The sequence below is a fragment of the Taeniopygia guttata genome, chromosome 23, assembly GCF_048771995.1.
Source record: "Taeniopygia guttata chromosome 23, bTaeGut7.mat, whole genome shotgun sequence".
Lineage (NCBI taxonomy): Eukaryota > Metazoa > Chordata > Aves > Passeriformes > Estrildidae > Taeniopygia > Taeniopygia guttata.
The window spans coordinates 5,797,862-5,820,136 of NC_133048.1; the positions used below are offsets into that span (position 1 = coordinate 5,797,862).

Below are 22,275 nucleotides of genomic sequence, written 5' to 3' on the forward strand. Positions count from 1 at the left end.
TGCTAATCCTTGGGGAAGGTCCCACAAACCTGCACTGAGCCTTGGTGCTGATCCCACAAATGGGATTCCAGCTCCAAACTCTTTACCTGGTGATAACTGTCATGGCATAATGTTCATCCTTACCCTGGAGGTTTTCCTTACGCAATTTTTTGGGATAAAACCCCCCCAACAAATAGATTGGTGTCAGGCAGCCTTCCCTGGAGCTCCTGTTAGTGGCTGGATGTGTTTCACAGCTGGCATTGCTGGGCAGCTTGTTTCCCATGGGGAATGGCAGCACCCCTTTGTGGGGTGGGGAAGGGGCCCAGCCTCCTGTTATGGATGTGGGCAGAGCTGGCATCAAACCCTGGAGGGGGGAAAAAGGCTCCAGAAATGGGGGGAAGCCTCCTTTGGCTGCTGTCCTCTGCAGCTTCCCTCAGCCCTGCTGGGGTTGCTGGCCCTCATTAGAGGGTGCCCAAGGACCTGGGGTGCCCTGGGAGAGCAGGGAGGATTTTTGGGATGTGAGCACTTAGGGCAAAGAGGCAATTTATGAGCAGGGAGGATTTTTGGGATGTGAGCACTTAGGGCAAAGAGGCGATTTATCCCCAGGGAGTCAGGAGGGGTTTGCTCCTCAGCACAGTCAGAGTGACAGTGGTGACACAGCTGTCACTGCTGAACCCCCTTATTTGGGGGAATGTTGCTCCACAGCTGGACTTACAGGTGGTGTTTCCAACGAATATTAAGGAAACACAATTTTATTTTCTTTAAAAGCAACACCAAAAGATTTTTGCTTTCACAACAATTTTTTTTTTCTCTAAATACAAGGGAAAAATCCCTCCCTCCAGTCAGAGAGAGTGGGAAAAGGGTTCAGTGGATAGAGGCAGAAATGTTGTGTGCAGAGCACTTCTCCCTCCAGTCAAGCGGAAGGCAGGCTTTGGATGTCTGTCCCTGTGACAGCACCAAAGCTGCCTCTGATAAATATGTTTATATGCCCCTTGCTGGTTTTTATCATAAATTATGTTGTTTTTCCTCTCCCTTTTGTTGTTCAAAACACTGCCCCAGGCATCATCACCCTTTATTCTCCTCCCAAGTGCAATAAAATGCAGACTCGCTGCAGATGTAACGCCACTCATGGAATGCTCAACAGAACAGAAATCCTTTTCTTCCCTCTTTTTTTTCCCTTTTCTCCCAAAGAAATGTGCTTCAGGATTACAGGGGCCAATGACCGAGGCGGTGATTTATTTGAGTGTTTTTAAATGAGCTGTGCCTTGGAATTCACTGTTGATGCCTCCAAAACTGAGGTGATTTTCAAACACTTGTCCAGTCAGCTGTCTCTGACACTGAGCCAGGCACTTCAGAGAGGCACTAATTCACTTTATGCCCCTGCAGCATTTGCTGGTGTTGACTTTGAAGTGCTTAAGTCCCATCTAGAAAGAGAATTCCTTAAAATTATTTTGGGATGGGATTTTTAGAGCCTATAAAAGCAAACCTTGAGTTACTAAATGAAGAAATGTGAAGACATGAAACACCTCTTGGAAGAATGAGAGCTAATTCCCTGATTTCTTTGATTATTATTGAATATTTTGCATTTTTAGCTATTTTATTTTTGGGTAGAATTAATGTTTGCAAGTGAGTTCTTTTATGGTGACATGTGTCTTTGATTTGTTACTGTCTTGGGGTAACAGGAAAATTGATCTGAAAACTCAGCTTATTAAAACAATGTCTCTTTTGCCCAGGGGCCAAGGGATGCAGAGAGTGATGAGAATGACAAAGGGGATAAGAAAAGCAAGGGCACGTTTGATGGAGATAAATTGGGAGATCTGAAGGAGGAGGGGGATGTGATGGATAAATCCAATGGTTTGCCTGTTCAGAACGGGATCGACGCCGATGTCAAAGACTTCAGGTATGTGTGTCGGTGCTGAGTGATTAATCAGTGAATAATGATCAGTCTTGGGGGCTAAGCTCAGCCTCTCCAGGCTCTCACTCCATCCCCTGCAGGGCCATGGCGGGGAGAATTGGAAGGGGAAAAGTGAAAACTCTTGGGCTGAGGTGGGAACATTTGAATGGGGAAAGGAAAAACTGGGCATGGAAGCGAAGCCAAGGCAGGAATTTGGGCAGCACATCCCAGGGAAGGTGTCAGGCACCCCATTCCCAGGAAAGCTGGGCTCCACTGGGGGTCACTGAGCATCTCCCTGCCCAGGAAGGGCTGAGGGAGCTGGGGCTGCTCAGCCTCGAGAGGGGCCCTCAGCCCTGGCTGTCCGTCCCTGAGGTGTCCCTGTCCGTCCCTGAGGTGTCCCTGTCCGTCCCTGATGATGTCCCTGTGTGTCCCTTTCTGTCCCTGTCCATCCCTGAGTGTCCCTCTGTCCCTGTCCATCCCTGAGGACGTCCCTGGCTATCCCTGTGTGTCCCTGTGTGTCCCTCTCTGTCCCTGTCCATCCCTGAGGGTGTCCCTGGCTGTTCCTGTGTGTCCCTGTCTGTCCCTGTCCGTCCCTGAGTGTCCCTCTGTCCCTGTCCATCCCTGAGGACGTCCCTGGCTATCCCTGTGTGTCCCTGGCTGTCCGTGTCTGTTCCTCTCTGTCCCTGGCTGTCCCTGTCTATCCCTGAGGGTGTCCCTGTGTGTCCCTGAGGGTGTCCCTGTCCATCCCTGTCCGTCCCTGAGGGTGTCCCTGTCCATCCCTGAGGGTGTCCCTGTCCATCCCTCTCTGTCCCTGTCTGTCCCTGTCCGTCCCTGAGGGTGTCCCTGTCCGTCCCTGAGGGTGTCCCTGTCTATCCCTGAGGGTGTCCCTGTCCATCCCTGAGTGTCCCTGTCTGTCCCTGTCTGTCCCTGTCTGTCCCTGTGTGCAGGAGGGCAGAGCAGGGCCAGGCTCTGCTCCAGGCCCAGCGATGGCCCCAGAGCCCTGGGCAGGGGCTGAGCCCAGGAGCTGCCCTGGGCAGTGCCAGCCCTGAGCAGAGCCCAGAGAGGGGCTGGAATCTCCTCCCTGGGACATTCCAGAGCCACATGGACACCCTGCTGTGCCCTGAGCTCTGGGATGGCCCTGCTGGAGCAGGGAGTGGCACCAGTGTCCCCATGGGGTCCTCCCAGCCTGACCCAGTCTGGGATTCTGTGACAGGGACTGGTGAAGACCAAATACCAGCACTCCAAACACCCTCCCCTTCCCTCTTCCCTCAGCTCTGGGTGCTGTGTGGGCTGGGATATCACAGAATCCCAGAGTGGCTTGGGTTGGAAAGGATCTTAAATCCCATCTGGGAACACCTCCCACTGTCCCAGGTGCTCCAGCCCCAGTGTCCAGCCTGGCCTTGGGCACTGCCAGGGATCCAGGGGTAACCACAGCTGCTCTGGGAATGTGTGCCAGGGCTTCCCCACCCTCCTTGTGACAAACTCCTTCCTCTGTCTGACCCAGATGATTTGGTAAATAAACGGTAAAATCTCTTTTCTCAAACCCCTTGGGTCAGTTGGGATCAGCTGTCCCAGCTGTGTCACCCTCCCTGTGTCCCCCAGTCCCTCACTGGTGGGTGAGGAGCAGAACAGCCCCTGGCTCTGGGCATCCCTGTGCAGTCAGCCCAATTCCAAACCTGGGCATGCACTTGATGTTTTTGGGAAGGTTTGTTCCATGCTGCAGTGTCCCCAGGATGTTCTAAATGTCCTCAGGGAAGCAGCGGGAGAGGGTGGGAACACCTGAGAGCTCAGGCTGGGTGGGATCCCGGTGATTTTCACTGCTGTTTGTAATCCCTCTGTGCGGGATTCCCATGGAAACCCCCCTGGGAAGTGTTGCCTCTGCTCCTGTCCTGTCCCCATCACAGCTGGGGGCTTGGATTTGTTCCTTGCAGCTCTGCAGGGGTGAAAACCTCTTGAAACTGTGGCCCTTGATGTCATTGATGCATTTGTGTTCCTCGCTCATTTCTGGATCTCCTGGTGGCCTGTAGGAAAACTGGAGAAGCCAAACGAATGGTGAAATAAAATGTAAAAGCCAAACAAAGTGCTGGGAAATGCACATTCCTGGCTCTTCCATGGATGTGAAGCATTCCCATGAAGTCAGATCCTTGTTTTGGGTGATCAGGAACCCGTGGCAGCCACCTTAGAGTGGTGTTAAGTGAGATTTGGTGCCAGAGCTACACACAATTAAAAATCACCAAATACTCCATTAGATATAAGTATTTGGGGAGATTGTAGCTTGTTCTGTCTGACTCTGAGTTGAGGAGAAAACAGAAACTGAATTTTTTAATATTTTTTCTGTAACAGGTGTTTGAGGCCAGGGACTGGGGGTTGTGCGTTATTTTTTGTTAGTTTTTAAAATCCATCAATTTCTTTGTAGGATTAACTCCGGGAACTATTTCAGACCATGTTTTTTACTTATTACACCACCTGCAGGCAGTCCTGGTGGGTCTCATGCTGGGCTGGAGCATTCCTGCTTTTATTTTTTTAAATACATCAACTTCTGTGTAGAATTAACTAGGGAACTATTTCAGACCATCTCTTTATTTTTTTCTTGTCTTCCACAATACTTCTACAGCACTTCTACAACTTACAGGGAGTTCTTGTGGGTCTGGGGGTGAACTGCTGCTATGATGCTGGGCTGGACCATTCCTGGTTTTATTTTTTGTTTATTTTTTTGAATACATCAATTTCTCAGTAGAATTCACTTGGTGAACTATTTAACTATTTCAGACCATCTTGTTTTATTTTTCCCCCCCTTTACTGCAACACCTCCAAGCAGTTCTGGTGGGTTTAGGGGTGTGATGTTGGGATGGAGTATTCCTGGTATTTTTAAATTTCATTCTTTTAAAATTTTTAATTTTAAAATAATGGAGTATTTCTTTTTTATTTTTTAAAATAAATTTTTCAGTAGAATTAACTTTTTCAGACCTTCCCTATTTTTCCCCCCCATCTTCTACAGCACCTCTGAGGAGTTCTGCTGGGTCTGGGGGTGTGATGGAGCATTCCTGCTTTTAGTTTTTATTTTTTTAAAATACATCAATTTGTCCATAGAGTTAATATGAAGAACTGTTTGAGACCATGCCTTTATTTTTCCTCCTGTACTCCAGCAGCTTGTGGAGGGTGGAATGCTGGGCTGGAGCATTTTGCTGACCCCTTTTCCCTCCCCACGCAGCCGCACGCCCGGGAACTGCCAGAACTCGGCGAGCGAGGTGGATCTGCTGGGCCCCAGCCAGAACGGCTCTGAGGGGCTGGCTCAGCTGGCCAGCACCAACGGGGCCAAGCCCGTGGAGGACTTCTCCAACATGGAATCCCAGAGCGTGCCCCTGGACCCCATGGAGCACGTGGGCATGGAGCCGCTGCAGTTCGATTATTCCGGCACTCAGGTCCCCGTGGACTCGGCTGCGGCCACCGTGGGGCTGTTTGACTACAATTCCCAGCAGCAGGTACAGAGCTGATCCTGATCCTGATCCTGAGCCTGATCCCTGATCCTCAGCCCAATCCCTGATCCTCGATCCCTGATCCTCGATCTCTGATCCCTGACCCTGATCCCCAATCCTGATCCCGATCCCCGATCCTGATCCCTGATCCTAAGCCTGATCCCTGATCCTCGATCCCTGATCCCCGATCTCTGATCCCCGATCTCTGATCCCTGACCCTGACCCAGTCCTGTGGCTCCAGTGCAGTCGGTGTGGGGTGGGATGAGCTCAGGATCCTGTCCTGGGAAGAGGAATGGAGGAAGACTGGAGGTGTTGTCACTGTCTTCGTGCTGTGTGTGTCCTCCCAGGGAACTAGAGCAGATCTGCGTCCCATGGCAGCTGGAATAATCAGAATTCCCACAGCAGTTCCCACAGCACTGCCCTCTGTGGTGATCCTGGCTGTCTTGAGGAGCTGGCATTGAAAAACAGCTTTAAAGTAGTAAAAAGTTCTAAAAAGATCCTCAAACACCCGCCCTGGAGCCCAGGAAGTGACTGAGAGCCAGCAGCTGCTCAGCAAAGGGGTGAGCCCTGCACTGGGCTTTGCTGAGCCCCACGTGGGGCTTTGTTAAGCCCCAGATGGGGCCCTCCTGGTCCCCACATTTGGCTCTGCTGAGCCCCATGGTGGGCTGGGCTGAGCCCAGGTGTGAGCCCAGGTGTGAGCCCAGGTGTGAGCCCAGCTTGATTCCAGGTGTGAGCCCAGGTGTGAGCCCAGGTGTGAGCCCTGCTTGATTCAAGGTGTGAGCCCTGCTGGGCCCAGGTGTGAGCTCTGCTGAGCCCCACACTCAGCTTTGCTCAGCCAGAGCAGCCTGAGGCAATTACAAGTTCAAACCTTCAGCTTGAGCCTGGTTTAAACCCTAAGGGCAGAGTCCACTACTACAAACCTTTCTCTGAGCCTGGCTTAGGTTTGTTTGACCTTTCTCCCACACAAGCCCAGACTCCCTTGGCTCCTGCTGAATGCTGGGCTTGGCTCCAGCAATCGACTCCTGCTCTGCTCCTGTTCTGCTCGTTTGGGTAATGATTCTAAACTTTATTGCTCTCCCTTTGCAAGTCTGATATCCCTCAAAGTAGAAGGGAATCCTTTGTTGTAGCTGATTGCAGGGATATATAACTCTCCCTGGCTTCCCTAAAATATCTGATTTTTTTAGCAGAAGAGCCTCTGGCACTCTGGAGCGAGGGAAAGCATTGCCAAGTTTGTGCTGAGTTATCTCACAGCCTTAAAAGCAATGTAAATATCTGTGTTGGAGCTCAATTGGCTGCTCTGTTCTACAGAATCTTTGGGAGGTTAATGATGGAAAATTTAATGATTAAACTAAATAGCTGCTGTAGAGTTCAAAAAGGAAAGCAACCAGATAGTTCCAAGTCTTTGTCTTGCTCTGGTGTAAGGACTGGGATGCCAGAATTCCTTCTAAACCAGGAAAGTTGTGTGTTTTTCAAAACATTAGGGCTCCACAAGTGAGCTGCTTCTGGAGAAGCATTAGAGATGGAGCTGGAATGGCAGGAGTGGGAAGCCTGGAATTTGCATTTTGTCAGGGTTTTCCATTTAAGTGAAGGCTCATTTAAAAGTTTGAGGAGTTTTTATTTGTTTCTTTCAGCCTTTAAAAATTAAAATTTCAAATTTGGCACATGTGGCACCTCACTAGTGGAAATAAACCCTGCCAAAAGAAGGCAGAGCAGGGAAGGGTCCCTGTTTCGGGGGCTCTGGGTTTCTGCCTGGGTTTGCATTTTTTATTTCATACCAAGTGGATGGGCACTGTCCATGTGGAGATGATGTCACCTCTGTGTCACCAACTGTCTGGGAATCATGGAATCACTGAGGCTGGAAAAGCCCTCTCAGAGCATCAAATCCACACTGTGCCCAATCCCCACCTTGTCCCCAGCCCAGAGCTCTGAGTGCCACCTCCAGGGGTTCCTTGGACACCTCCAGGGATGGGCACTCCAACACCCCCTGGGCAGTGCCAAGGCCTGAGCCCCTTTCCATGGGGAAATTCCTGCTGCTGCCCACCCTGAGCCTGCCCTGGCCCAGCCTGAGGCCGTTCCCTCTCCTCCTGTCCCTGTTCCCTGGGGCAGAGCCCGACCCCCCGGCTGTCCCCTCCTGTCAGGAGCTGTGCAGAGCCACAAGGTCCCCCCTGAGCCTCCTTTTCTCCAGGCTGAGCCCCTTGCCAGCTCCCTCAGGGATTCTCCAGCCCCTTCCCAGCTCCCTCAGCCCCTTCCCAGCTCCCTCAGCCTCTCCTGGGGCTGCAGCCCCTTCCCAGCTCCATTTCTGTGTTGTGAAGCCCAAATCCCCTCTCACCTCTCCCTGATTTTGGGGGAGCAGTGGGGACACAGCTGCTGTCCCTTGGCCCCCCAGGCCCTGCTGGGCTGTCAGACAAGATCTGTTATTTTCAGTTTTCACCCTTGTGGCAGCTTCCACCTACAGAGAAAGCAAACAGGGGCCTTTAGTCAGCCTGAAGTTCTGCAGTAAAGATCAGGAATCATTCCCCAGCCAGGTGTGTGTAAATCCAGGGGTCTTGTGCCCATTCCCTTAATTCCTGACCCCAAAGCCAGGGGTCCTTGCTGCCCACTGCCACTCTCAGCCTGGATGAAAGGAATCTGACTTTTGCCATTCTGTTGGCAGCAGGAAATCTGTCCTGAACAAGGGATCTCATCCCTAAATGTGCCTTTTGTGATTGTGGGGAAGCATCCCATCCTTGGAAGGGATTGCAGGGAGCACAGCTGAAGGCAGTGTGAGGAAGAGGAAGGTTTTACCCATGTCTGATCTGATTAGGGATGTCAGATGTTGGTATTGCAGAAGAAATTGGCTGAGGGAAATCTTAACTTCCAGAATTCCCATAACTCTGGGGTTCTGCTTCCTTGCAGTTCCCTCAGTGAGCTCCTCCACGTGGTGGAAATCATCCTTCATTTGTCTGCACATGAACAGCCTCACTGAAATGTTGGCTGATCTCCCTGAACTCCTCCAGAACCGTCTCAGGGCTTTGTAGCTTTTCACTCCAAATGCATTTCCCAGCAGCCTGAAATGCCCCAGGCGCCCTTTTCTGATACAATTTGTAAATTCAGGTTAATACTCCTGTTGCAGAGGTTCCTTGGCCTTTTCCTACTCCTCAATCCCACGTTTTAGCACTGATCTCTGGGTTTGGAATGTGGGGCTGTGCTGACAGCAGATGCAGACAGCACAGCGAGGCTTCGACAGCTCTCCCTAAATCCGTGGAGTTGATGATTCCCAGAGCTCCCCTGGCTTCTCTGCCTGAGGAAAGGCTGCAGTTGGGATGGTTTTTCTTGGCTCTGCTTCCTTGGACAGGCTACAGGATGAAATCTGCAGCTGGGCTGAGTTTCTTCTGAGGGAGCTGAGCAAGGCTGTGAATTAAAGTGGGGAGAGGGAGAGATCACAGAATCCTGGAATGGTTTGGGTGGGAAAAGACTTTCAAACTCATGCAATTCCAACTCCTGACATGGCAGGGACACCTTCCACTGTCCCAGACTGCTCCAGCCTGGCCTTGGGCACTGCCAGGGATCCAGGGGCAGCCCCAGCTGCTCTGGGAATTCCATCCCAGCATCTCCCCACCCTTCCAGGGAACAATTCCAACCCAAGATCCCATCTAAATCCCTCCTCTCTTAGTTTAAGGCTATTCACCCTTGTCCTGTGCTGTAAAAAGTCCTTCTCCAGCTTTCTTGCAGACCTTTTATGTCTGGAAGTCAAATTTTGCAGGGACTAGATGAGCCCCCAGAGCAGTCAGACAACAAAGAGAGCCAAGAGCAGCAGGTGAAATATTGATGGTGAAGTACTGAGGCTCTGAGTGGGTGTGGATTCCTTCCTCCCAGTTTTTCTGATTCCCAGGTGGTTCATTGAGTTGGCATTTGAGAGGTGTGGAAGTCCTCACATGTGTGAAGTGAGCACGAGTGTTTTTAGGGAGATAGATGCTTTTTGTGCCCTCAAGAGAAGGCAGTAACAACCCAGCATTTCCTCTCTGCTTTGCTGTGATGGAATCCACATCAACAGGCTGGAAAAGCATGTGAGAACTCAAGGGTTTGGTGAAATTTTGCAACTGAAGAAAGCTGAAAAGCTCAAATTGCTGAACTAATCCGAAAGCAGACCCCAGCCCTGAGGATGTTGCAGAATAATCCACATTTCAGGAGGAAGCAGTTTTAGGGGATTTATAGTTTGATTTTTTTCCCATATTTGCTGATCAGTGAGATGTTGCTGGTCACTCCCACAGAGCCACCGTCCCTCATTCCATGTTCTGCTGCTCTTGTTGTCCATGATCTCTGTGGTGTTTTGCACTCAGAGATGTTCACAGAATTCATAGAACCACTGGGTTGGAAGAGACCTTCCAGATCATCGAGTCCAGCCCAGCCCAGCCCCTCAACTCAACCCTGGCACCCAGTGCCACATCCAGGCTTGTTTTAAACACACCCAGAGATGGGGACTCCACCACCTCCCCGGGCAGCCATTCCAGAACTTTGTCACTCTTGCCATGAAAAACTTTCTCCTGACACCCAGCCTGGATTTCCCTGGGGCAGCTGAGGCTGTGACCTCTGGTTCTGTCAGCTCCTGGAGAAAGAGCCCAGCCCCAGCTGGCCACAGGCACCTTCCAGGAGCTGTGGGGAGTGCTGAGGTCAGCCCTGAGTCTCCTTTTCTCCAGGCTGAGCACCCCCAGCTCCCTCAGCCGTTCCTCACAGCGTTTGTGTTCCAAGATGTCAGTGGAGCTTTGCCCAAGCTCCTGGTGATGGGTGGCACAGGACAGAGGTGACACCTGAGCAGAACTGTCACCTGGCTTTGTGTGACCATGAATGGCACCTTGAAACAACAAAAAGGGCCAGAAGAGCAGGTGTGTTGTGTACCCAGACTGCTCCAGGTGTTTTATGGCCCAGGAGGCAATAAAGGAACAGGAGATCAGATATTTTCCTCCACGAGGTACATTCTGATAGCCCCTGGATGTTTGTAGGAGCGACACATCCTGAGGGATGAGCAAGCAAAGCTGTTGTCAGGGTGAACGTTTGGCACACAGCAGGTTAATTCTGGCTGCCCTAAATGCTTCATTTCCACCTCATAAACCCAATGCTGATCCCTCAGATGTGTTTTCTCCACCTGAACTTGTAAGAAGACAGAAATAAAGGTGGATTTTCTCACACAGCTTTGCTCACCCTGCTCTCAGGAGAACCAATGCCAATTTTTGCCTCTAAAGAAAAGAAATAAAAGAGTTTTCTTAATGGTTCTGGGCTTCTTCTTGATGCTTGTGGGTTTCTGCCAAAAATTTGGGCAGAATTATTGCAGTGTCTGCCAGCAATTGACTTGTCTGAATGGAGGGCAGGATAATAGGTGTGAAAATCACAGGCATTTGGGCATCCAAGTCTGTTCTGAGGGAGTGGAGGGAGAAAACATTTCTCACAGTGCTTTGTGAAGTCAGTCCCACCTCGGAAGTGAGGGGGGGATGGACATACTGGATAATTTCAGAGGAGATATTCAGCTGGTGTGTCCTTAAATGTTTTAATTCGAGCTGAAGATGGGTGAATTCAGGGATTTCCTTTAGGGAGATGCAAAAGAAGCTGGGAAATAAACTTCTAGTAAGGCCGTGAAGAAAGAAAAAAACCCCAAACCCTCAGCAAAAATACTTGAGGGGAATCCTGTTCTTTTTCTTCAGTGAGGAATAAATTGGCAGTAACCTTGAGAAGTGAGCAGGGGGGCTGCAGATAAAGGAGGTGTTTGGTCTGGGGTTTGTGATCCCGGGGCTGTGCCCCTCTGCTGGCTCTGAAGGCATCTTGGGTGTTCCAGAATTGGCTCTGCATCCCATTGCCACCCCATTTCCCACTTCAGCCAAACTGGGAGGGCACACTGGTGGCACTGGTGGCACTCCCAACACCTGGAGTGCCTCTGGCAACCCCCAGGCTGCAGCTGGGTGTGAGCAGGAGCTGGGATAAATCCTTTGGGATTGAGGGAAGAGCAGAGGGAAAAGCTGGGCTGGGGCTGGCTGTGCTGCAGAGATGTGGGGGTTTTTCAGGTGGGTGAACACAGGCAATGGATTCCAAAGGAGTACAGGTCCTTTTGGGGCGTGGAGTGTCTCTAGGGTTAAAGGAAATGTGGTGTGAAGGGATTGCTGGAAAAGGAAGGAGTTGCTGCTTTTCGTGCCCAGTGCAGCAGTGTTGGTGTGTTTGTGTCTGAGTGCAGCAGTGTTGGTGTGTTTGTGCCCGATTTGAAGGGTGTTTGTGCCCAGTTTGAGGGGTGTTGGTGTGTCTGTGCCCAGTTTAAGGACATGGTTTGTGTTCTGTGCCTGATTTAAGGACACGGTGCTCCCTGCCCGGTTTCAGGGCTGTCAGTGCCCGGTTTCAGGGCTGTCTGTGCCCACTTTCAGGGCTGTCAGTGCCCAGTTTCAGGGCTGTGTGTTCCCGGTTTCAGGGCTGTGTGTGCCCAGTTTCAGGGCTGTGTGTGCCCAGTTTCAGGGGTATTTGTGCCCGGTTTCAGGGCTGTTTTTGCTCTCCCCACAGCTGTTCCAGAGGCCCAACGCACTGGCAGTGCAGCAGCTGACAGCAGCCCAGCAGCAGCAGTACGCCCTGGCTGCTGCCCACCAGCCACACATAGGTGAGTCTGCCTCTCCTCCTGCCTGTTCCACTGCCCTCCTCCTGCTCCACTGGGAAAACACCAGGGGAAAAAGGACTGGGAGGGTTTAAAGTGTATTTCACAGCTGATAATCAGTGCCTGGGCAGAAGTGCATTGTTACAGATTTTCTCGTGGGCATGTCTTGCACCCTTGAGAAGCCTTTTACAGGAGTTCTCTGTGTGGCAGGACTGACACTCTCGCTCTCCTGAGGGTGCTGGTCAGTCAGGAGAGGCTTTGGAAGTCTCTGAGTGAAGCATAAGTCAGGGTGACAGCAGAGTGAAGTGAGGGGAAACACACAATTTAATGCACAAATTAATTATCACATTGATACAAATATGCTGCCAGGGGTCTTATGAGTTAAAAATGTAATTTATGCAAATGCATGATTGATATCAATAGAAATCATTCATCAAATATATTTATTTACTGGGAATAAAGTACTTAATCATGTGTAGAAAACCAGGGAAACAACGTATTAATGTTTTCAGCACAATAAGCAATTTGTGGTAGTTCTTCTTGCCCAAAACCCCAGTATAGATGTCTTGGGGCTCTCTCAGCTCTGTGCTCTGCTCTTGTGTGCTCAGTGGAGTTCAGGGATTGAAATTATTCAGCTTCACTTGAATTGTGTGCTCAGTGGAGTTCAGGGATTGAAATTATTCAGCTTTTTAACTTCCTCCCCTTCACCTTCACCTCCCCTGCACACCCCTCTCCCGCCCACCTGGGCTTTCTCTAATGATTAAACTGTCCCCTTGCAGAGGGACAGAATGTTTTTCCACTCCTGAGCCCTTCCCAGACTGACCAGTTGCAATGCTGGGATCCATGGTGGGCACGGAGCTCAGCATGGGGTGGTTTGAGTCCTGATTTACTCGCTGTAAGAAATACAGAGTAGTAAAAGCTCCAGTCTCCTGAGCAGGTCTGTCTGCCCTGAGCTGTTGGATATAAAGGATTTTACCTCTTAAGGAGCATTGAATCCTTGGAATTGGGGTTTTTAAATGCCAGATCTCTCCTCTGCCCATCAACACTCACAATGTTGTCACTCCCTATAGAAAACCACCCGTAAAAAGCCTAAAACCACAAAACCAGCTGGAGTTTGGTGCTGCCCAGGCAGCAGCAGGGGGGCTGTGGTGGGGCTGCAGTTGTGTTGAGTTTGTTTTCACTGACAGTAATGTTTTCAGCAGGTTTAGCTCCTGCTGCCTTCGTTCCCAACCCCTACATCATCAGCGCGGCGCCTCCAGGGACGGATCCCTACGCGGCCGGGCTGGCGGCAGCTGCCACGTTAGGTGAGAAATGCCAGCTCCCTCTGCCCTGCCAGCCACTCCTGCTCCAGAGCTGCTCTGCTCTGGCACTCTGCAAGGCAAACTTCAGTTTTCTGTGCGGGGAGAACTGGTACATTGGTGTGGCTGTGAGTAAAACCAGAGTTTGTCATTAAAACTGGAGATGAAATGGGATCATTTTTGTTTAAGGCTCCCAGAGCGAATAGGAAGGGAACTGCTCACAGAACAAATATTGCTCTGTTTTTGGGGTGTTTTGGTGACTGACAGTAGCAAGGAAAACCTCCGAAAACAAACTTCTGAAGAGATGGAAAGATGCAGGATGTGTTTCCTGCCGGGAAAGTTCTGTCTCCTTTCTGTTCAGCTTGTGGTGCATCCTGCAAATGAGCTCTTCCCTAAAATTCTGTTGGGAATTTCCACTTCCCAGGAGGTGAACGCATCCATAGCTGCTGGGGCTGACACTGAGAACATGCTCTTCTCCAGATGGTAGCAAAAATGGAGCCTCTGCTCTTTCTGCAGGATCTTCCTCCAGCCATTCATGTATCAGTTCCCAAATTCTTGCCAGCTGTCACAGTCAGAACTGGTGATTCTGGAGGTGCCAGCTCTGTGCCACAGCTTACAGGCACTGTGAGGGACTGTGAACGTTGGACTTCTGCTGGGGTGCCATAACGCTCTTGCCCAAGTGCTGGGGACAAAACAGGAACGTGCTTTAGGAGAGGATTTTTAAAGGAGCAACACGGTTCTAGGAGAGGATTTTTAAAGGAGGAACGTGCTTTTATGAGAGGATTTTTGTAGGAAGAATGTGCTTTTAGAGGAGGATTTTTCTAACCATGCCTTGCCTTCCCTCGAGCAAAGCAGAGGGAGTGTTCTGTGCTGCAAATGAGCACTGCTCTGTTCGGAGGGGGGATATTTGTGGGGGCTCTCACTGCTGCCATGCTCCGCTTACAGCTTGTAAACTTACGTCAGTCCTCTCTGTTTGGGTGGCTTGTCCCAGATCAAGCCCACAGACCTGGGCTGTGTGTGGCTCTGACAGTCTGTGGGTTGGGACACAACTTTGGTCCAGCTCTTACAAAACCCCTGCTGAGCTTTTCAGCTTTGAGGCCATCGTGGGGTCAGCTCTGAGACGGGAATTCAGCGAGTGCTGCCCACTTGGGTGCAGTTTCTAGTGGATCGTGCAGATGTGTGTGAAGAACTTGGGTTAGAATTTGGGCTTTGGCCTGGGCTGCTGGGAGTTCTGTGCTGGGATTAGGCAATGCCACAGGAGATGGGGTGGAGGCAGCACCACGGCGCTGGCAGACGGGTGACGCCGTGATTCCGTGGGACAGAGCCAAGGGCAGAGGCACAAGGACATTCCTGCTGCTCCAGGGCTTGATAAACCCTCCTGGGCTGCTGAATGGAGCAGGGGAGGAGTGAGCTGAGCTGCTGCGGGCCAGTACCAGAGGGAAGTTCAGGCAGGGCTCGGCAGGGAGGAGCTCCGGAGCATTGGCAGCCCCGGTTCCAGGCAGAGGAGGAGATTTGTGAATGATTCCTGTATAAAGAGGCTCCTGCTTGGCCTTTCTGCATCACCCCAGGGCCTCCAGAGCTCCTTTCTGGGTGAGAGCAGAGTGCAGAGCAGTGGCAGCTTGAATTCATAGAAAGACCACATGGAACTGGGCCACGTTTCCAGGAAATACCAAGTGTTGGCCACAATTTTTTTTTTTTATTTTTCTCAGCTCTGCTGAAGCTGAGCTGCTTGAGATCTTGCAGCCTCTGACCAGGAGCAAACCCCATCTAGGTTGTGCTTAACTTGGGTTTTAGACATTTGAACTGGAAATTACACCCCAAGGATACCTAAAGCATCCCAAAACTTGGCATCAGGGCCTCTACTTGAGTAATTCTAAATGTATTACTCTTAAAAGGAATAAAACAATGTGTAATGTGCTGAGTGTATTTATAATGTTATACCACTGAAAAATAGGAGTTATTTTGACCCTCTCGTCAGGCTTTGGACTTTAGAAATGACAAGATAAACTCCATGTTGATGTTTATTTCAGAAAAGCATCTTTCCTGTCTAGGCCTGAGCAGGTTTGAGAACCCTTTTATTCTGTCATGACTGAGAGCAGCACTGGGGGGAATGTGAGACAATTTAAATGTTTAGACAAAGCCAAAAAGCCTCCTTGATGTGCCTGGGAGTGTTAAATTGGGAGGACTTGGAGGAGCTTCTGAGATGGAAGAAATGAGTTTAGAGTTGTTGAGAGTTTATTGCTCATAGTTCCTCTCAGAGCAGAGAGGAAACTTCGGTGTGTGTTTTATGGCAGAGATAATCTGTCAATTAAAGTTCTGCCATTATGGCAGGTTTGTCATGATTGTGAGACTGGCAGCTCTAGGATAATGCTCTTCTTTTCCCAACAATAGCAGCATTTTAAAGAACAAATTTGAATGCAGAAGGAAGAACTTCCTCAAAAAAAAACCCTCTCATTTAGATTTTAAACTGTGGGGAAGATACTGCTGCCTTTGAATTGCCTTCCATCATTTGAGAAAGATGTCACTCAAAAAACTGAAAATTTGCCTTTTTTTAGGCCAGCTGGGAAATTATTCCCTCTGGGTGGAGCATTGCAGGCAGCAAAGTGTTCCTGTTCTTTGTGGAGAGGTGGATAAATGCTGGGATAACCTGGTCACAGGAGAAGCAGAGGCTCCCACAGCAGGTCCTGGGATTTTCAGCCTTGGGTGGTAGGAGATGATTCCCTCTGAGGTGAGGTGTTCGAAGCAGGAAAGTCCTGTTCTTTGTGGAGAGGTGGCTAAATGCTGGGATAACCCAGATTCAGGAGAAGCAGAGGCTCCCACCGCAAATTCTGGGATTTTTCAGCCCGGGTGAGATGATCAGGCTCTCGGTGCTGAGCTGCAGTGGGTGTGGGTGTTGGGTGTGTGCTCACCCTGCCAGGACCGGGTTTGGCAGCAGCTGCTGCACCCCGCAGTGCCAGCCTGGGCAGCCTCTGCGCCTGGGTGCTCACTGCCGTCCCAAGAGAGAGCACCCCTGGGTGCCGTGCTGGGAATGCACAGGGATCACCCCACGGGTCACTGGGAATTCACAGGGATCACCCCACGGATCAGTGGGAATTCCGCAAGGATCGCCCCACAGGTCAGCGGGAATTCCGCAGGGATCACCCCACAGGTCAGTGGGAATTCCGCAGGGATCACCCCACAGATCAGTGGGAATTCCCAGGGATCACCCTAGAGGTCAGTGGGAATTCCCAGGGATCACCCCAGAGGTCAGCGGCCTCTCGGCTGCACTGCCCGCAGCCTGTCTGAGCTCTGGGCCGCTGGAGGGGCTGTCGCTGCTCAGGCCCGGCTGTCCTGCAGGGAGGCTGGGCTGGGCTGGGCTGGGCTGGGCTGGGCTGGGCTGGGCAGGTTTGGGGAGCACAAACCCCTCTGTGGTCTCAGGGCTCAGGGATGGGTTTGCTGGTGTTCCTGCCGGGGCAGCCCTGGTGTGCAGGGGCTGAGTGTGGGACCCAGCGCGGGCAGTGCTCGCTTCCAGAGGTGCTGGCATGTTTCTTTTCCCAGGAATGCCAGCTCTGGTGAGTGCAGGAGCAGGTGCAGCATGTCCTGGGGGGGAGCAGCTCTGGGTGCTGCGGGGTCTGGCAGTGATGCCACGCTTGCCCTCGCTGAGAACTCTGTTCAATAATGAGCCTCTCTCCTGTGCTCGGAGCAGCTGAGCCAGACTCGCAGCCTTTCAAACCCAGCTGCTGCAAACTTCAAAGTCTCCTCTGCCTTTATACACCCAAGGCTTTGGCAGCAACCTCTGCCTCGGAGAAAAGCCCATCTAGGCTGTGCTTGGTTGGTAATTAGAGCTGAGACTAAAATACCCCAGAGAGATGCCCAGATTTTGCCCAGATGAAGGGATTGCAGCAACTTTCAGCAGCCTGAGGGCAGATGCAGGTTAATGACTTGCATTAAAAGGGAGCAATTGCAGCTGTTGCCCTGTTGGGTGCAGGAGAACCCTGGGAGTTGGGGTCTGATGTGCATTCAGTGATTATAAAGAGGTTAAAATCACTCCCTGCTTACCTGTCTGTGCCTGCTGAGGCACCACAGGCACCACCTTCGTGGCACTGATTCATTTGCTGTGTGGTTTTTTTTTCATTTTAGCTGGCACTGCTCATGAATTTCCAGGTTGGAAGGTAAGAAATGAGTGGTTGCTGCTCCAGATCTGAGTAGGAGAAGCAGATCAGCCTCTGATTCTGTAAATCCAGCAAGGATGGGCTTTGGGGTGAGGTACAAATCCAGGCGTTCAGCATCTGCCTGGAATTAGCCAGCACCTCCCTGCTGTGCACAGAGCTGGGCACCTCAGTCCTAAATTTGGGGAAAGCACAGTCGTTAAAACCAGAGTAATATAATGAGAGTAACTCTTACATGTTTGAAATAGGAATTTAATATTTGGCACAAAACATGGAATAAATGTTTTGAAGTGTGGATGTGGGAGCAGGAGCTCATCCTTGATATTCTGCAGGAGTTCAGCTGGGCCTGTTACTGTATTAAAAAATCAAGAAGAAAGGATCAAGAACCAAAAGGAAAAGGGACTTCCAGGATTTCCCCCGTTGTCACAGCCAGGCTAACACTGAACACTGTTTGCACCTCCCTTTTTGTGTCATCTCTCATTTTCCATGGAATCACAGACTTGGGCAGAACCCAAGTGCTCAGTGTCTCTCTTTGAAAAGAAAAAATCCTGGTTTTACTCCAGACATGACCAAGGTTCTCTAAAGATTTGTTTATTCCAGTGTCACACCTGACTCTGGCTCTGCCTGAGCTATTCCTGCTGTGGGGAGGGAGCCTTGGAATGGGGGATGTATTTGGGAATCACAGGGAACACTTCTGCTTTTCTGCTGACTTTTCCTACAGATTCCAAACAGTTGTATTAAAAAATACTATTGGATTCCCATCTGTGTTATTGGCTGGGAAGGGCTCTTCCCTCCAGCACTGAGAGCCTCCTCAGCCCTATTCCAACTGGGATTATTTAGGGAGAGAGGCTGCCATTCTGCTATCTCCAAATTTCTGTGGTGTCCTGAGACATGATAAACACAAAGAATCTTCAAAAGTGAGGCCTTTGCTGCTGCTCTCCAAGATTATTATTATTATTATTTTTAAACCTCTGAAGTTTGAGGAGGGGATGTGAAGTTTGAGGAGAGAATTGGGACAGGATTGTGCAGCCTCTTTTGGGGGAGATTTGCAAATGCAAAGCAGGGCTGGAAAAAGCATTTTAGTACTTGAGGGTTGATGCACTCCAGCTGTGAAGAGGGTTGGGTGATTTGTTGAGGAGCTGAAGGTGGATGCAGTGAGCTGTGAATGTCAGCTGGGACGAGCAGTGATCTCTGTGCTTGAAACAAGGTTCCTCTGTTGGGCCTGGAGATTTTTCTTCCTTCTCTGTAAAACCAGGGCACACCAATAAAAACATGGAATCACTGCTGGCAGAGTTTGACCTCGTGCAGGGATGAAATTCCAGGTCTGACTTGAAACTTTATAACGTGTGAGCCAAATGCCAGATCCCTCTGTGTCTGCAGAGAGTTTCACACATTAGAGGAGCCACGATGAGCAGTGTTTTTGGGGTGCTGTGTGCCCCTTGCCCCCCAGGAGCTCACCGTGCCCGTGCTGTGTTCCAGGTCCAGCTGTGGTCCCTCACCAGTACTATGGAGTCACGCCCTGGGGAGTTTATCCTGCCAGCCTCTTCCAGCAGCAGGCGGCCGCCGCCGCCGCCGCCACCAACTCGGCCAGCCAGCAAAGCACGCAGCAGACACAGCAGGGCCAGCAGCAGGTAAGGCCTGGCCCCCTGCCCCGGGGAGTGTCCTCAGCTGGGAGTGATCCTGGAGATCCCCTGGCCCTGCACAGACCCAGCAATCCCAGCTGCCATCCCTGGCAGTGCTGTCCAACCTCTGCAGCCTCAGGGCCATCCGTGCCCATTCCCGTGCCCATTCCTACACCTATTTCTATACTCTATTCCCATGTGCCCATTCCCATGTGCCCATTCCCATGTGCCCATTCCCATGTGCCCATTCCCATGCCCCATTCCCCTTCCCATTCCCATGTGCCCATTCCCATGCTGATTCCCATTCCAGCGCCCATGCCCTGATTCCCATGCACTGATTCCCAGTCCCATTCCTCTGCCCCCGTGCCTGTGCCCATTCCCATGCCCATTCCTGTGTCCATTCCATTCCCATGCCCATTCCCATGCCCTCATTCCTGTGCCCATGCCCTGATTCCCATGCCCCTAGTCCCATGCCCATTCCATTCCCATGCCCATTCCTGTGTCCATTCCATTCCCATGCCTATTCCCATGTCTGCTCCCATGCCCATACCCATTCCCATGCCTATTCCCATGCCCATACCCACTCCCATGCCCATTCCCATTCCTGTGCCCATTCCTATACCCATACCCACTCCCATTCCATTCCCATGCCCATACTCGTTCCCATGCCCATTCCATTCCCATACCCATTCCATTCCCATGCTCGTGCCCATTCCCTCTGGGGGAGCAGCATCAGGGAGGATTTCTTCCCAGAAGGGCGATGGGACAATGTGAGGGGTTGCCCACTGGAGCGGAGTCCCTGTGCCTGGAGGGGTTTTAGGAGAGCCTGGATGTCACTCGGTGCCCTGGTCTGGTGACAGGGTGGTGTCAGCTCATAGGTGGGACTCGGTGATCTCAAAGGTCTTTTCCAGCCCAGCTGATTCTGTGTAAAACCCAACCCAAGCCTCCCCTGACCCAGCTCCAGCCATTGAAACCCCTGATTTTTCCATAACTGATCCTGACCTCAGCTCTGAGTAGTTTTAAATGAGGAGAAAGCCCTTTGGCCTCTCCTAAAGACAAAGGGACAGGAGCCATCCGTACATTTGTAATTTGATGTATCTGTCATGCACATGGAGAGTGGCACATGTACAGGGGTGCTGCTGAATTACTGAGTGTCAGTGCTTTAAAACACCAGTGGGCCAGGCTGGGAATGGCCTGAGCTGTGCAGCAGCAAACCTCTGCTGCTGCTGGTGTGTGAGGGGCAGTCACCAGGAGCCAGAGCTGGGCTTCAGTCCCCTCAGCAGCTCTCCTGTCTAGTCCTTGGTGATGAAGGTGGCAGAATAAAGAGCAACTGGCAGCTGAATCTTTCAGCTCAGAAGCTGAAAACACTTTGAAAACCAAACCCCCGTGTCAGGAGGTGTTCTAAGGCCTTTACAGATGCAGCAAGCATGAGCTGAGAAAGCTTCTGCAAAGGCCCAGGCTATTAAAATAAAATATCTCAGTGCCAGTGGCTTTTATGGGATATTTCATTACTTTTATGGCCGTGGAGCAGGCGTGAGTGGGCTCGGGAGCGGGGTTTGGAATGCAAACCTCGCTCTGAGGGGATGCAGCAGGGACTGTTTGCATTAAAAGTGCTGAGGCAGAGGCTTTGGGAACCTGGAGCAGAGTGTGGACGCTTGATTTGTCACCCTTGTGACATCTTAATAGTGTGTTAATAAAACCCACCAGCATTCCAGTGCTGCAGTCTGCACCCCCTGGAATTCTTGGCTCCCAGAGATTGCCTGAGCTGGAGGGTTCCTGTTGGGGCTGGCAAGAGACAGGGAGACTGATTCAGTGATCAGAATCCAATTTTATTGTGGGATACAAACACTTACATAGTAATTTAGGGAGTCTAGTAATGTTACTGCAGTGATTAGGTTAAAATCACATACACACACTTAGGCATATAACAGCATCTCTTGCTTGCAGACTTCAATGGGATTTTCTTTTTTCTCGCAGTTTAGGTCTAATTTTCAAAGTTCTCTTTGCTTTTGCTAAGGCATCCTGTTACCAAGTCTCTTGTGTTAGCCAGGCCCACAGTCCCTCTGTCTTGTGTCCCCACCATTGCAGGAGGTTCCTGCAGGCTCTGGCAGGCTCGGGGGCACATCCCAGTCACTGAACTCGGGATCCTCCCCAGCCTCTCCGTGCACAGAGTCAGTTTTTGCTGTTATTAACTCGAGCAGGTGACACCCACGATGTCACCTGTGCAGCAGGATGTGCTGAGGACACAGGGCTGGCTCGTTTAATAAGCTGAGCTTGCAGATTGCTGCCCCAGCTCTGAGCGAGGCTCTGCCAAACCAAGCTTGTCCCAGGTGACTGCAGCGTGGCCACTCGGCCACCATCCCTTCTGAGGGACCCCAGCACAGCAGCTCGTCCCTACAAACCCCACTGGGGGTCTGTGGTCATGATTTCCTTCGATTTAAGTCTTGTGTCACCAGGTCTCTACCCTCTACAGTGGCTGGTGGCTTGGAGACACCCAGGTCACCTCCTGTCACCTGAGGTGGGCTCCTGAGCTGGGCTTTGTAACGTTTCTGCTCAGAGGGCTTTTAGTGGGGCTGTGGTGACCGGGACCAAATGTTAGCTGGGGTGGATAGGTGGCTTGTACACATTTGTGGCAGAGGATGAGAGTTGGAAGTGGGATTAGGGAATTAGAAAGGTTGGAGAAGCTCTCTAAAGATCATCGAGCCCGAGCATTAACCCAGCACTGACCCCTGTTCCAGGCACCCCTCTGTGTGTGTTTGCACACTTAAGGGGTGGGGGCTCCACCACTGCCCTGGGCAGCCAGTTCCAAAGCCTGAGCACCCCTCAGTGAAGGAATTTTCCCTGCTGCCCACCCTGAGCCTGCCCTGGCCCAGCCTGAGGCCGTTCCCTCTCCTCCTGTCCCTGTTCCCTGGAGCAGAGCCCGACCCCCCGGCTGTCCCCTCCTGTCAGGAGCTGTGCAGAGCCACAAGGTCCCCCCTGAGCCTCCTTTGCTCCAGGCTGAGCCCCTCCCCAGCTCCCTCAGGGATCCTCCAACCCCTTCCCAGCTCCCTCAGGAATTCTCCAGCCCCTTCCCAGCTCCCTCAGCCTCTCCTGGGGCTCCAGCCCCTTCCCAGCTCCCTTCCCTTCCCTTCCCTGGACTCACCCCAGCCCCTCCAGGTCCTTTTTGAATGTGAAGAAAAGTGAATTAAGAGCAAAGGAGAGAAGGTTTCACTGCTCCTGCCCGGTGACAGTGGCTCTCTCCTGGATCCAGAGTA

At 51.4% G+C, this 22,275-nt stretch overlaps 1 protein-coding gene and 1 non-coding gene across 8 annotated transcripts in view; both read left to right on the forward strand.

Annotated features, from left to right (window-relative positions):
- The window catches only part of PUM1 (pumilio RNA binding family member 1), an 80,887-nt gene that overhangs the window by 30,111 nt on the left and 28,501 nt on the right, over nucleotides 1-22,275 (forward strand). For 4 of the 7 annotated variants that reach the window (XM_030290231.4, XM_030290235.4, XM_030290233.4 and 1 more), the window contains exons 6-10: nucleotides 1,713-1,879; nucleotides 5,085-5,355; nucleotides 11,866-11,959; nucleotides 13,153-13,257; nucleotides 18,879-19,030. In XM_030290231.4, the coding sequence (XP_030146091.1) occupies nucleotides 1,713-1,879; nucleotides 5,085-5,355; nucleotides 11,866-11,959; nucleotides 13,153-13,257; nucleotides 18,879-19,030 (789 nt within the window). The remainder of the gene's footprint in view (nucleotides 1-1,712; nucleotides 1,880-5,084; nucleotides 5,356-11,865; nucleotides 11,960-13,152; nucleotides 13,258-18,878; nucleotides 19,031-22,275) is intronic. The other 3 variants (XM_030290236.4, XM_030290232.4, XM_030290234.4) reach the window with 1 other exon arrangement.
- LOC115498306 (small nucleolar RNA SNORD103/SNORD85) lies at nucleotides 16,862-16,946 on the forward strand. Its single transcript, XR_003963722.4, has one exon. It is a non-coding gene; the product is annotated as a small nucleolar RNA SNORD103/SNORD85 (small nucleolar RNA).